The 13,241-nt window shown below is 40.8% G+C and overlaps 1 protein-coding gene across 1 annotated transcript in view; it reads left to right on the forward strand.

The window, feature by feature from the left end:
- Window positions 1-13,241, forward strand: part of RALGAPA2 (Ral GTPase activating protein catalytic subunit alpha 2) — a 281,692-nt gene that overhangs the window by 124,652 nt on the left and 143,799 nt on the right. The window contains exons 21-23 of the mRNA XM_060031295.1: window positions 2,981-3,174; window positions 3,981-4,079; window positions 4,310-4,465. Coding sequence (XP_059887278.1) covers window positions 2,981-3,174; window positions 3,981-4,079; window positions 4,310-4,465 — 449 coding nt within the window. The remainder of the gene's footprint in view (window positions 1-2,980; window positions 3,175-3,980; window positions 4,080-4,309; window positions 4,466-13,241) is intronic.

The following is a 13,241-nucleotide window of genomic DNA, read 5'->3' on the forward strand; positions in this document are numbered from 1 at the left end:
TCAGATGCTTGCTACTGCACGCATCTTACAGAGTAAATGTGAGGAGGTCGAGCCTGTCTTCTGAGGTTTTGTAAAAGGCAGTCTGAGAGCCCAGAAGGGCCGTAGTCAGGCTTTTGCTGTCTGCAGGCACACTGTGTGGGATTCCGGCTTGGATTATCTGTGCCACCTCAGTTGATTGTATGATACGGATGTGGGAAATACAGGTGTGTTTTGCTCTAAGAAGGAACAGTGCTCCTGGATTTGGGAAGATCTGTCCGTGACAACATGTACCATCCGTATCAAATCCTCTGTTTCAGGGTCTTGGCATCTTTCCATAACGAATATATTGATAATAAGCTGTCAGCAGCTGTCTCGGGCACAGTGCGGGAAGCGCACGGAGCCCGCCCTGGATTTGCCCTGGTCCCTCCTCCACCCGCTCCTCCTGGTCCTTGCTGGCTCTGCTCATCCCTCTACTTGAGCTCCTTGCATCCGTAGACTGTGCTCCCATTTCTATGGTTAGGCCCCAGCAATATATGCACCCAAGATGATGCTCAGTGGTGGTTAATGGTTGACACCGTGTCTGGGTGGGACACAGCTCTTTAAACCCCCTCCAAAGATTCAAAAGAGAAGCAAAGCAGAGGTGACTTAAACGGAAAGCCAAAAGTAAGATGTGAGAGATAAAAATCAAATAAATCAGCAGCTACAATAAAAATAAACAATTTAAACTTGCAATTCAATTCAGAAACTCTTGGGTTAGGTTGAAGACATAAAATCCAGCCATATGATGTTTACCAGAGGTACCCCTAATACATAATGTACAGGGAGATCCTAAGTAAATAAATAAACACATTGATACATAGGAAGAAAGGTGGACCAGGGTGTAGCTCTGTGTGTGTCAGTCACATAAACTTTAAAGCAGAAGTCATTTATTAGTGACAGCAGTAATTCTGAATTTATATGAACTTCATAGCCTCCAGATATATATGAAGCAAAATTTGACAGAATTACTAGGAACTACTGATAAAACCATAATCATAGTAGGAAATTTTAATATCAGCTCTCATTAATAGATGAGTTAAGCAGAAAAAATATTAAAATAGAGAAGATTTACACAATACAATTAATCTTGATTGAATGTAGATCTATATGTGTAAAATTTTTTGAACTTAATTTAAAAATACCTGAGATTTTTTTTTTCAAGCACATGGAACATTTACAGAAATTGACCAGTTAGATCATTAAGCAAGCCTCAACAAACGTCCATGATTTGAAACGGTATTACATTCCATGAATATGATGAAATAAATTCAGAAGAACAAAAAGAAAAGAGAAGAAAACGACATTAAGAAACTGAAACTGCATTTCAAATAAATTAAGTCCAAAAAGAAATCAAATTTTGAACTGGAAAATATTTCAAATTGACTACAGCGAAATGTAGCTGAGTACTGATATGGAGGAAAATATGTGGCCTTAGGTGTGTACACTAGAAGCAAAAAACGCTAATTTATTCAATGTCTTATTCAAAAAATTAGGTAAAGAATGGCAGCAGAATAATATACAGAAGTTGACAAAAAAGGAACTAATAAAGCTAAGTACATAACATATACTAGAAAGCAATAGAGAAAACAAAGACCACTCTTTAAAAACATGAATAAAATAGACAAATAGGCAAGATAAATCAAGGAAAAAATATTGGGAGTGAAAAAGGGAACAGAGCTGCAAAAACAATATAAAATTAAAAAATAATACAATAGGTTAATTCTAATAGAGTTATTTAAAATTAAGAGGACAATTCCTAGCTTTACTGAAGCTTCAAATAAAAGAGAAACTGTCTTTTTCAACCTGTTTCAGACAGGTTGATACTCTCCGGAGTTAATAATTTTGGTTGTCACCCAAAACAATTTCAAGAATTGGAATGCTGCTGACTCTAAAATTACAAAGGAAACTACAGGAAAGTGAGCACTTTTCCAACACAGAATTCTGTACCCAGCCAAACTATGAATTACAAGTCAGGGACCCAAAACTTTCAGACATGAGGACGTGCGCCTTCCTCAGGCAGCCACAGGAAGACGTGGTCCACTAAAAGCGAGAAGCAAGCAGAGAAATACCGTGTGCCGTTTGTGATTCTGGTCTTACAAAGAAGAAATGTAAACGTGTTCACACAAAAGCCTGTATGCAATTGTAGCTTTATTTATAATCACCAAAACCAGGAAACTCTCCAATGTCCTTCATCAGGTCAGTGGATAAACTATCATACCTGTGGATACACAACCTCGTGGATGAATCTCTCAAATAAACGCATTATGCTAAGTGAAAGGAACCAGACAGAAAAGCTGCTTACTATAGGGTTCCATTTATCGGACATTCTGGAAACTGCAGAATGTAGGGACACTGTAGGGACAAAAAACAGCAGGGGTTGTCTGGAACAGAGGTTCGGGGAGGGGACTGACTGTGAAGGGGCACTTGTGGAGTGAAGGGGCTATTTCGTATCAATTATGGTGGCAGTGTGTGGTGACAGTTACACCATCGTATACCTTTCTTACAAGTCCTTGAATCCAAGGAGGGTAAAATTTATTATAAGCAAATTATATAACCCCCCCATAAACCTGAATAGTAACAGCCACCACAAATGTCACTCCAACCATGAGGCCTCCCCGGCCACCTTTTTTCATGGCCCTGTTCCCTACCTATCGTGCTCAAGTTCTCCTCGCCACCCCGCTGCTGCTTTATAAAGCCCTTCACAGGGTCTCCAGGAACTGTTCTGTCATCTCTGGGCTGTTGTCCTTTTAGTTGGAAAGGAGCAGAATCATCTAACCTTTCCTCATGGAGCCCACTTTTCTGTCCTTTTGTCCTTCCAAGTTGTCAGCCATTTCATACTTCATCTTATTTTACTCTGAACATGTAAATTTTCAAGCACAGGTAATTTGCATGACAGAAAAAAAGGCTGTAACAATGAAATCAAAATTGCATTTACAGGGTTAACACACATCTTTCCCCACAGATAGCAGCGAATGCCTTGCTGATGACTGTAGCATAATCGCTGGGGGGACCCTCACGGGTTGGCACCCAGACTCGGCCGCCGTGTTATGGCGAAGAATCTTGGGAATCCTCGGAGACGTGAATAATATCCAGTCACCCAAGATCCATGCCAGAGTGTTTGGCTATCTCTATGAACTCTGGTACAAGCTAGCGAAGGTAAGTCCTGCCGTCACCTTTTATTCTAATACGGGAACATTGCCTTATCACTTGACATAAAAACTGTGTTGCACGTAACTTCTGAACAGAAGTTTAGATGTTTAGACAAAGTACGTTTGACGATCCAAGAATAAATAATAATACTTATAGTTTGGTCATTTTATAAATGCCTAAGAGTTATTTCGTTTAATGTGCAAGTAGACTGTTACTATAGGATATTAAAGAATGGGATATTATACACTAGTTTTAGTTACTCCCTTTATCAAGTGATACTGGTTTTATTGTACAAAATTGGAAGAATGTAGAAAAATGCTAAGAAGACAATCTCACCATCCACAGAGAAAGCCAATATTAATATATAATCTTATTTCTGTGGATAAACATATTTTTATAAAAGAACTGTCTTAGAGTCCATACAATTTTCATTCTAGTTTTTTGTTTTTGTTTACAACATACATTTTCCCCATGCTAGTACTTTTTTTTTTTTTTCCAAAAACACAGTTCATGTTTATACAGTATAACCTGTGAAACCATTCCTTATCATTTGGAGTTCAGGGAGGCCTCTCCAGGCATTAAGATTGAAGGAAAAACAATGCCCTTGTTTTGTATTAGATCTAAAACCACCACACAGTTCAAAAAGACAGTAGACCTCGTGATAAAAGAAACACTTGTAAATGTTGTAGCTTTTCACTCAACTTACAGAAATTTAATTGGGAGCAGCTGTTTGACCATGGAGCACGTTTCTGAAGTATCATTGGGATAAACTGTGTGTTGCCTTCCCTAAAAGTCTCCTCTTTGTGAATTAGATACGGGATAACCTAGCAATAAGCCTGGATAACCAGTCTTCTCCGTCTCCTCCCGCCTTGATCCCACCCCTCAGAATGTTTGCATCATGGCTATTTAAGGCAAGTGAACATGTGTTTATTCCTTTATTGTAATTTCCTCTTCCTTCCTAAATTGAGTTTAAAAAATGTAATTGCCCAAGACTGCATGTTTTGAGGACAGGCTGGATCTCACTCCAGCCAGCGCATCCCACATCTCCATAAACAACTTTATGGAAAACTGAAAAGTAAGTGAATGGACAAAATGCATCTGCATCTGGAGTTGATTAAATCTCTAAACGTCTCCTTGGCAGGCGACAACGCTGCCCGATGCATATAAGGAAGGCAAACTCCAAGCCTACAAGCTGATCTGCGCCATGATGACCCGACGCCAGGACGTGCTGCCCAACTCGGACTTCCTGGTGCATTTTTACCTCGTCATGCACCTGGGACTAACCAGCGAGGACCAGGTATCTGGGACTCCGCCATTGCGGTGGCCTGTCGTTCGGAAAGTGCATGTCACTCTTTGCAGGTGAAATTGGGGCTTATGAAAGTACCTCCAAAATGTTGAAATCCTCATTAGTTCCGCGTCTTCTACACCCAGCAGCACCAGCGGCCTTTCAGAAATGTAAGTCTGACTTGTCTCACCTGAGCTGCTTCTCCCCGCTGACTCTGCATTTCACCAGCCAAATTTGAATTTTACCCCTTGGCCTGTCCAGTTATGTATCATTTAACGTCTGCCTGTTGTCAGCCTCAGAAATACTTATCTCACCCACTTTTTGTTGGGGTTCTTCATTAGCTATGGTATGAAGAAAATGATTTTGGTCATTTAAAAATGTTCGAAAGCTACTGTCTTAGGAGTTAGGATGTTTTTGTGAACAACCTCACCTATAGATTAGGGATCCTGACATCTCTTGATAAGGAGTCTCTCAAAGAAATGTGATTGGTAGTTAAGTTGAAACAGAAGGGCCAAAGGAGCCACTAGCAATCAGCCTGTAGCCCTCGGCCTTCCTCCCTCTGGAAGTCCCCTGGTGGTGGGCAGAGGACCTGGACCGGCAGGAACACTGACTTTTGACTTGCTGTCTGAATATCAAGCAGGCAAGTGAAGAGGTTGATTTGTGAAGCCTGAGGTTATTCTGGACACTATCTGGAGGATGGATTTAGAGATGTGACAGTGGTGGGGTAGAGTAGGAGGCTGGGCCTGGAGGTTAATTAGGAAGTGATTAAACAAATATAGATTTTTTTTTAAATGGCGAGAACTAAGATGGTAGCACTGGAGATGGGAAGAAGGAAAGGGAAAGGTTTAAGAGGTTTGAAGGCATTTAATTTTATCACTGAGTCTTCTTGACTGATTAGAGATTTGAGGAGTGTTTCAGAATTTACCCTTTAAATTGTAGATACTTACCAGTGAACTTGAATCATTCGTGAACTACCAAGTAGCCATCCTTTGTGTCTTTATTTGATGCTTTGAATATATGATGCAGACACACGGACCTTTTGATACAGGGAAGAGGTCATTCTTTGGATTTTCCAGCCTTACCTTGGGCCCTGTTTAAAACTCTTGTAAAATATTCCCTGATAAACACTTTGAGCTTCAGTCACTGAACTTTTCTTCTGAAGTAACAGCCATACTGTCCTACTGAGTTGTCTCTGTCATATTCGCTCCAATTCCAGCAGTGTGCCACGGACATCTGTAGAGCAGAGACTGGACTTAGATGCACAGGCTCGTTTATTTCCTAAACAAATGTAGAAATAGAGACACATAAGTAGACCTGTTCGTACTCCTTGCTCAGATATTTTGCAGCCATCATTGCGGATGGAAGCATGTTTTACAGAATGATGCAACTCAGGGCATGTGGAAGATTAAGGGGTAGAAATAGGGAAGAGAATTAACTCACAGATAATAATGAGATCCCTCAGTGACAGAACCAAGAGAGGAAGGTTTAGTTAACAACACTGTACTTTAAAGCAGTATTTTGCTAAGATTTGCAGGAAAAACATCTACTTGGAAATGATAATCAACTGTAGAATCTTCTTATTTAATAAAAACAAATTTGAAGTCAGAATTGGGAGATTGGGATTGACATACAGTAATATGTATAAAATAGATAACTAATAAGAACCTGCTGTATAAAAAATAAATTAAATTAAATTTTAAAAAAAATTTGAAGTCAGCTGTAAACAGTATTTCTAGAATGAGCTTTCCAGAAACTCACATAAGGAGGTGCGTTTAGAATCCTCTTTCTATTTTAAATTGTGTTGTAGTGAAAATGAAACAATAAAATGAGATGAAATCTGTATAACATTTGAGTACCCAAAACATTATTTCAAAAATGGGATTTTGGGACATCCCTGGCAGTCCACTGGTTAAGATTTCGCCTTCCAATGCAGGGGGTGCAGGTTTGATCCCTGGTTGGGGAGCTAAGATCCCACATGCCTCATGGCCAAAAACCCAAAACTTAGAAAAAACAGAAGCAATATTGTAACAAATTAAATAAAGACCTAAACAAATTTTTTTTTTAAAAAATGGGATTTTACAGTGTAGAAAAAGGAGTTTTCAAATTTTATACTTAAAATAATTTTCACGTTTAATGTATCCCTTATTTTTGGTTAAGTTTGATCTTTTGTAGTTCACTGTAAAATGTGTCAGTCTTAAATGATGGCCCATTGCTAGCAGTAATCCCAACATTCAGACTTCTAAGAGAAAACGGGGATATCATAAATCTCTATTTTCTAATCAGCCTACTGTTTCGACCATTAGAAGCTTGAGTTGTTATGCGTTTCATAGAATTGACTGTTTTGCTTTAACCTTAACAATTATTGGTATATGTTTTAGAAGCCCTGACCGTCTGCCAAACAGAACTACTCTAAATAAACTTTATTCCTTTGCCAGAAGAAAATTACACGGAAGGCTTTCTAATGAAAGAAACTTTTCTCATTTAAGTAAGAAATGTCTCCGGTAATTAGTTTAACTTTTGGTCCACATGTCTAAACAGGTCATGGTGGTTGCTCCAGAACTTACATGACTTCTGGAAACACATGTTATATTAATTGTAAGAAAAGAAAGCATTTGCTCTAGAGAATAGAGTTAAATTCAATGTTTTAGTTGACGCACTGCGCACCTGCAACTCGGACCATCTCAGGGCTGTTTCCATCTTGTGAGAGTTTTCAAAGAGCTACACTTCTACGTAGCCTGGCACTAAAAGCCTTCGTTCCTGCAGAGAGAGCCTTGTTAAAATGTTCCTTATTTTTTAATAAGTAATAGCAAATCATTTTTAGATTTTTAATATTTATAATTTTGTCTTCCAACAAAATCCAAAGTGAATTTCCTCCTTTGGCCTCTGGGTGGCACCCTTGTCTGCAGGACGCTCGGCTGCCTGGTTCATGGACCACACTGAGCCTTAGAACTGCTGGGAGACCCAGCGCTGTGGGAGCTCGGTGCTGTGGCCTGGCCGCTTTACAGATGCTTTCGTAGATCTGAGAGTAGCAAAATCATGCCAGTGGTGACTAATAAAGTGTTGAATTAGAAGTAAGATCTAAAATGTGAAATATCTTTATTCCAAACGTAAGAGTGCTTATAGTAATTGAAGATTTCTTCTCGTTAAAAGAAAAAAATTGTAAAACAGGTATGATTGTGTTGTGTTACAATCATATAAAATCACAATTTCATCTAATATAATAGCAAATTAATTATTTAAATAAATACAGTTATTTCTATATTTTAGAAAGTAATAATACGTATAGCAAACAGCCAGAATTCAAAGTGTAGCATATTCCAAACAAACTGTTCTCAATGTTGCTTGGACCAGTTTTTTTTGTTTTGTTTTGTTTTGTTTTTTGTGGTACGTGGGCCCCTCACTGTTGTGGCCTCTCCCGTTGCGGAGCACAGGCTCCGGACGCGCAGGCTTAGCGGCCATGGCTCACAGGCCCAGCCGCTCCGCGGCATGTGGGATCTTCCCGGACCGGGGCAGGAACCCGTGTCCCCTGCATCGGCAGGCAGACTCTCAACCACTGCGCCACCAGGGAAGCCCGATTGGACCAGTTGTAGCTATTCCAGTCACTCAACAATGTCATAGATAAAACAGGGGCCTTACCGAGTAGTATTTCCCACAGTACGTGTACAGTGGAAGTTTACAGTTTATTAGTATGATTGAGAAAACGCTTTGAAATGGCTTTATTCTTCCTTGACTATGAACTTTTAAAAATTTCATTCTGTTACTGATTTAGAAAATATTTAGGATCATAAAAACTTTCGGAAATAACTATAAATTATGAATAAGATTCAGGATGACGTGCAGGACTGCCCAGACTGCCTGTGAAGGGGTCTTCCAGCTGGCTTCATTCTGTCCTGCTGCTTTGTGTCGGGGGGGGGGGACTGGGCAGGGGGGTGCGCGGAGGGTCTTAATTTCCCCAGCACCCCAGCGCCAGACTGTGTGCTGGGAACTCATGATGTTGTCCCATCAATTCTTCTCTGCAGTTCAGTTAGATAAATATCACAACCCGCTGTATAAATAGCTAAGGCTCAGAAGGTATTGAGGACGTCTGCCCAGTGCCACACATAAAAAGGGCTGTGAGAATTCACAGGCAGCCCGGCTTATTCCACACGGTCTGCCTTGCCCATTGACTCACACCAAACAGATAAGCTCACCCGACTCACATTGTGCAAACAAACAGGCCCTGGTCGTATTCCTTCTCCTTCTTGTCTCCGCTGGGCTTTGGCCTCCGTCCTGCCCCACCTCCGAATCCTCCTTACCAGACTTTCCTCCCACCCCAGCCTGCAAACACCTTCCCCAGTGGCCCGCCCGGCTCCCCACTGCCTTCTGCTTCTCTTCCAAAGCTGTTCCCGGTTTCTCCTAATACTTAAGCAGCTTTTTCACCTCAGTCTCCCCCAAAATATTTGGACATGAAAGGATTTGGATTTATTAAATACAGGTCCTATTAATTTCATCATTATTTAAAACATATGGAAAGATCAATATGTGTGAAATGGAAAAGGACAGCTGAGGAAAGAAATTTTATTTTTATGTTTCTGAGAACATATATCAAAGACTGGAAAGTTTTCTTTGCTTAAAATAAGTAAACTATTTTTTAACAATGACTTACAGATTTAATGTCTTAATGCGATTTGTCTGTTAAATACATCAAAGTTAAATTCACTTTTAAGTGCAAAGTTTACATCAATGCAAAATTATTGTTGCAAATTTGCATATAGAAATTTTGGGAAATGTGGGTCTATGTCGTTTTCATCTATGATGTTGTATTATCGTGACTTGCAACAAACCAAAAAGCACGAGGCCTCTCTCAGGTGGGGAAATAGGTTTTGTTCCACCCCGAGGTGACCATCCAACTACAGACTTGAGCCCTCACCATGTGAAGTCATGATACTGTCAGGTGACAGTTAAGAGCGTGGGCTTCCAGAGATAAACCCATGCACCTATGGTCAACTAATCTATGACAAAGGAGGCAAGGATATAGAATGGAGAAAAGACAGTCTCTTCAATAAATGATGCTGGGAAAACTGGACAGCTACATGTAAAAGAATGAAATTAGAACACTCCCTAACACCACACACAAAAATAAACTCAAAATGGAATAGAGACCTAAATGTAAGACAACACTATAAAACTCTTAGAGGAAAACATAGGAAGAACACTCTTTGACATAAATCACAGCAAGATCTTTTTTGATCCACCTTCTAGAGAAATGGAAATAAAAACAAAAATAAACAAATGGGACCTATTGAAACTTAAAAGCTTTTGCAAAGCAAAAGAAACTACAAACAAGACGAAAAGACAATCCTCAGAAAGGGAGAAAATATTTGCAAACAAATCAACGGACAAAGGATTAATCTCCAAAATATATAAACAGCTCATGCAGCTCAACATTAAAAAAAAAAAAACAACCCAATCCAAAAAATGGGCAGAAGACCTAAATAGACATTTCTCCAAAGAAGACATACAGATGGCCAAGAAGCACATGAAAAGCTGCTCAACATCACTAATTATTAGAGAAATGCAAATCAAGACTACAATGAGGTATCACCTCACACCAGCTAGAATGGGCATCATCAGAAAATCTACAAACAACAAATGCGGGAGAGGGTGTGGAGAAAAGGGAACCCTCTTGCGCTATTGGTGGGAATGAAGATTGATACAGCCACTATGGAGAACAGTATGGAGGTTCCTTAAAAAACTAAAAATAGAATTACCATATGACCCAGCAATCCCACTCCTGGGCATATACCCAGAGAAAACCATAATTCAGAAAGACACATGCACCCCAATGTTCATCGCAGCACTATTTACAATAGCCAGGCCATGGAAGCAACCTAAATGCCCATCAACAGATGAATGGATAAAGAAGATGTGGTACATATATACAATGGAATATTACTCAGCCATAAAAAGGAACAAAATTGAGTCATTTGTAGAGACGTGGATGGACCTAGAGACTGTCATACAGAGTGACGTAAATCAGAAAGAGAAAAACAAATGTCGTATACTAACGCATACATGTGGAATCTAGAAAAATGGTACAGATGAACCGGTTTGCAGGTCAGAAATAGAAACACAGGTGTAGAGAACAAATGTATGGACACCAAGGGGGGAAAGTGACAGGGGGGTGGTGGTGTGATGAATTGGGAGATTGGGATTGACATATGTATAAAATGGATAACTCATAAGAACCTGCTCTTTAAAAATAAATAAATAAAATTAAAAAAAAAAAAAAAAAAAGAGCCTGGGCTTTGAGCCTTTCTGAGTACCAGGCTTGGTGTCCCTCTGATGAGCCAGGTGATCTGACCTCACTGTGCCTGGGCTCCCTTATCTGCAAATGTAGGTAATTAGAGTGCCGCCTTGGAGGGCCGTTGGGAGACTTTGAGGGGGCAGAGCGTGTAACGCACTCAGTTCAGGGCCTGGATGCGACAGCGCTCAGTGAGCACAAGCCCTCGCAGTGACACTGAGGACAGGGATGGGACAGCAGCCCCTCGACCAACCAAGCCCGTTTTATTTTTCCGATATCTTAAGGTGTTGATGTTTTTCCCCTTCCCCATATATTTTCTTACTTTTAAACATAATAATTTGAGTAAAAAAATGTAACTAGGCATCGTGGAATCTCAGACCATGGGGAGAAGTAACCCCTCCCCCTGCCATGGGTCAGACACAAGGAATGACATCCCCAGTTACCCTTTTGTGACTCGGTCGTTTCTTGTGTGTCCTTGGCCGTTGGCTCCGCTTCCACCTGCTCCCCGCCCCAGGCAGCGTGCCCGCTGTGGGATGGATGCCGGAAAGCTGGACCCTTGCGGCCCAGTCGACATCCAGCCAGGTTCCGGCCCAGCAGGGGCCCCGGTGTGGCTCTGGACAGCGGGCGGGGGCGGGACAGTTGTGCCGGGGCTGCTGCTCGGGCACCTGCGTCACTGGCAGCCGAGACCCCGTGGGAACCACTCCCGGTGGCTGGGTGCCTGGCTGTGCAGGGTTCCCGAGTGGGTCCTCCAGCATCCTGTGAACCCTCTAACACCCTGGTAGAAACCCCCCTCATCTCAGTCTCAGCGAGGGGAATCTGTCGTCTGCAAGTAAGGACTGACTTTACCAGTGATGCCCGGCGAGGCACCGGTAGTACGGGTTCCACACGGCTCCATATTTCAGGCGCTAAAGGCACTTGCAGCATTTCTTGTTTTCCCCTTTAATTTGTTTTGTAGCCAAGAATATTTAACTTGTTTTAGGAACATTTTGCTTTCATTCAACTTTACATTTCAATTCAACTTTTCATTCGACTTCATATTTTAATGCACCTTTTCCACACCAATGTTAAAGAAAACATAATTCTAACATCACGTATAGAGTGATATTCTGTCACAGAAGTCAAAATAGTTTGTGATTTTCTTAGCGGATGTTACAACCTCCTCTCATGAGGTATATGATGGAATAATATCATAATAAACATACATTTGTAAAAAGATCCCAAGGGGGCCCTCAGTGAGCATAAGACTCAGCGGTGAGCCATGAAAGCAAGGTGCAGGGGTGACACTCGTAAATTGGCCATACCTGACTCTTAATAACCCCAGACAGCCTGTATTATGCAGTGATATGTAATAATTGCATCACCTCTTCTCAGACAGAGAGTTGTTCTTTGCTGGAAATTTAGATATAACTAGAACCATGTATGTTAGATATACATAAATTTATAAATATATTTAAGGCTAAACATAAATGAGCATTCAGCTTCAGAAAAAGTGAAGAATTACATGTCCGATTAAGGACCTGATTTGTCTCCTATCCAAGGAAATAATTCTAATACATCTCTGAAGTACTTCTGTACAGTGAGTGATTTTTACCAAGGTTTGAATTCATGGGATTTTAATTCAATGCTAGCAGGACAAAGTGCATATTTATAAATTTAAAGGTCCAACTGATAGTTAGAGGATTAAATAATAACCTTAATGTGTATCAGTAGAGGAACTTTAGAAGTCTACCTTAAAAGCTTTACTGAAATACAATTTTTAAAAACTGTAGGGTTGTACAATGAGTAAAAAAAAGACTAATTCCAGGCCTTATTCCTAAGGTTTTTAAGAATGGGGAAATGTATATTCCAAGACTTCAGGATATCCTATGGCTTCCAAATATATTCAACTTTGACTTTAATGGAGGACAAGCCTAGTACTGGCAACTCACAGACCTGGGCACTAGATTCAGCTCTGTCCCCTGCCGGCCATGGGGACCTTGCCTGACCACAGGTGGTCAAGTGGATGAGATGGACTGGAGGACCTCGGAGGCCCTCTCTTGAGCATTATTGGGTCCTCTGATTTATTGTTAGGCATTTTATTATTAGGGTCACATTGTCCTTTCCCAAATACAGTAAAAACTTGAATAATCTTTTCCTGTTGAATATTTTTCCCCACCACAATAAAGATCTAGTCCAGTTCCGAGGGCATATCCAGTGGTATGAGACCCACAAATAATGAGTATCCGTGATATCCATCCACTTGTGAAAAGGGCCAAGTGAGTGACACACACACACTGTAGGGAGGGAACTGTGCTCAACACCCCTCGAGCTCAGTTGGCTTGAAGGCAGCTCACAGGGGAGATGGAATTTGAGTAGGATGTTCAACGATGGTTAGGATGACAAGAAGCAGGGTGGGATTTCACGGGCTGTGTTGAAGGAACAATGACCAGAGTGGTTTTGATTTAGTGCCACATACGTATATGGACGTAATGCATGGACGAGGATCCAGGCAGCACTGGAGGGAGC

Source organism: Delphinus delphis, chromosome 15 (genome assembly GCF_949987515.2).
Source record: "Delphinus delphis chromosome 15, mDelDel1.2, whole genome shotgun sequence".
Taxonomy (NCBI): Eukaryota; Metazoa; Chordata; class Mammalia; order Artiodactyla; family Delphinidae; genus Delphinus; species Delphinus delphis.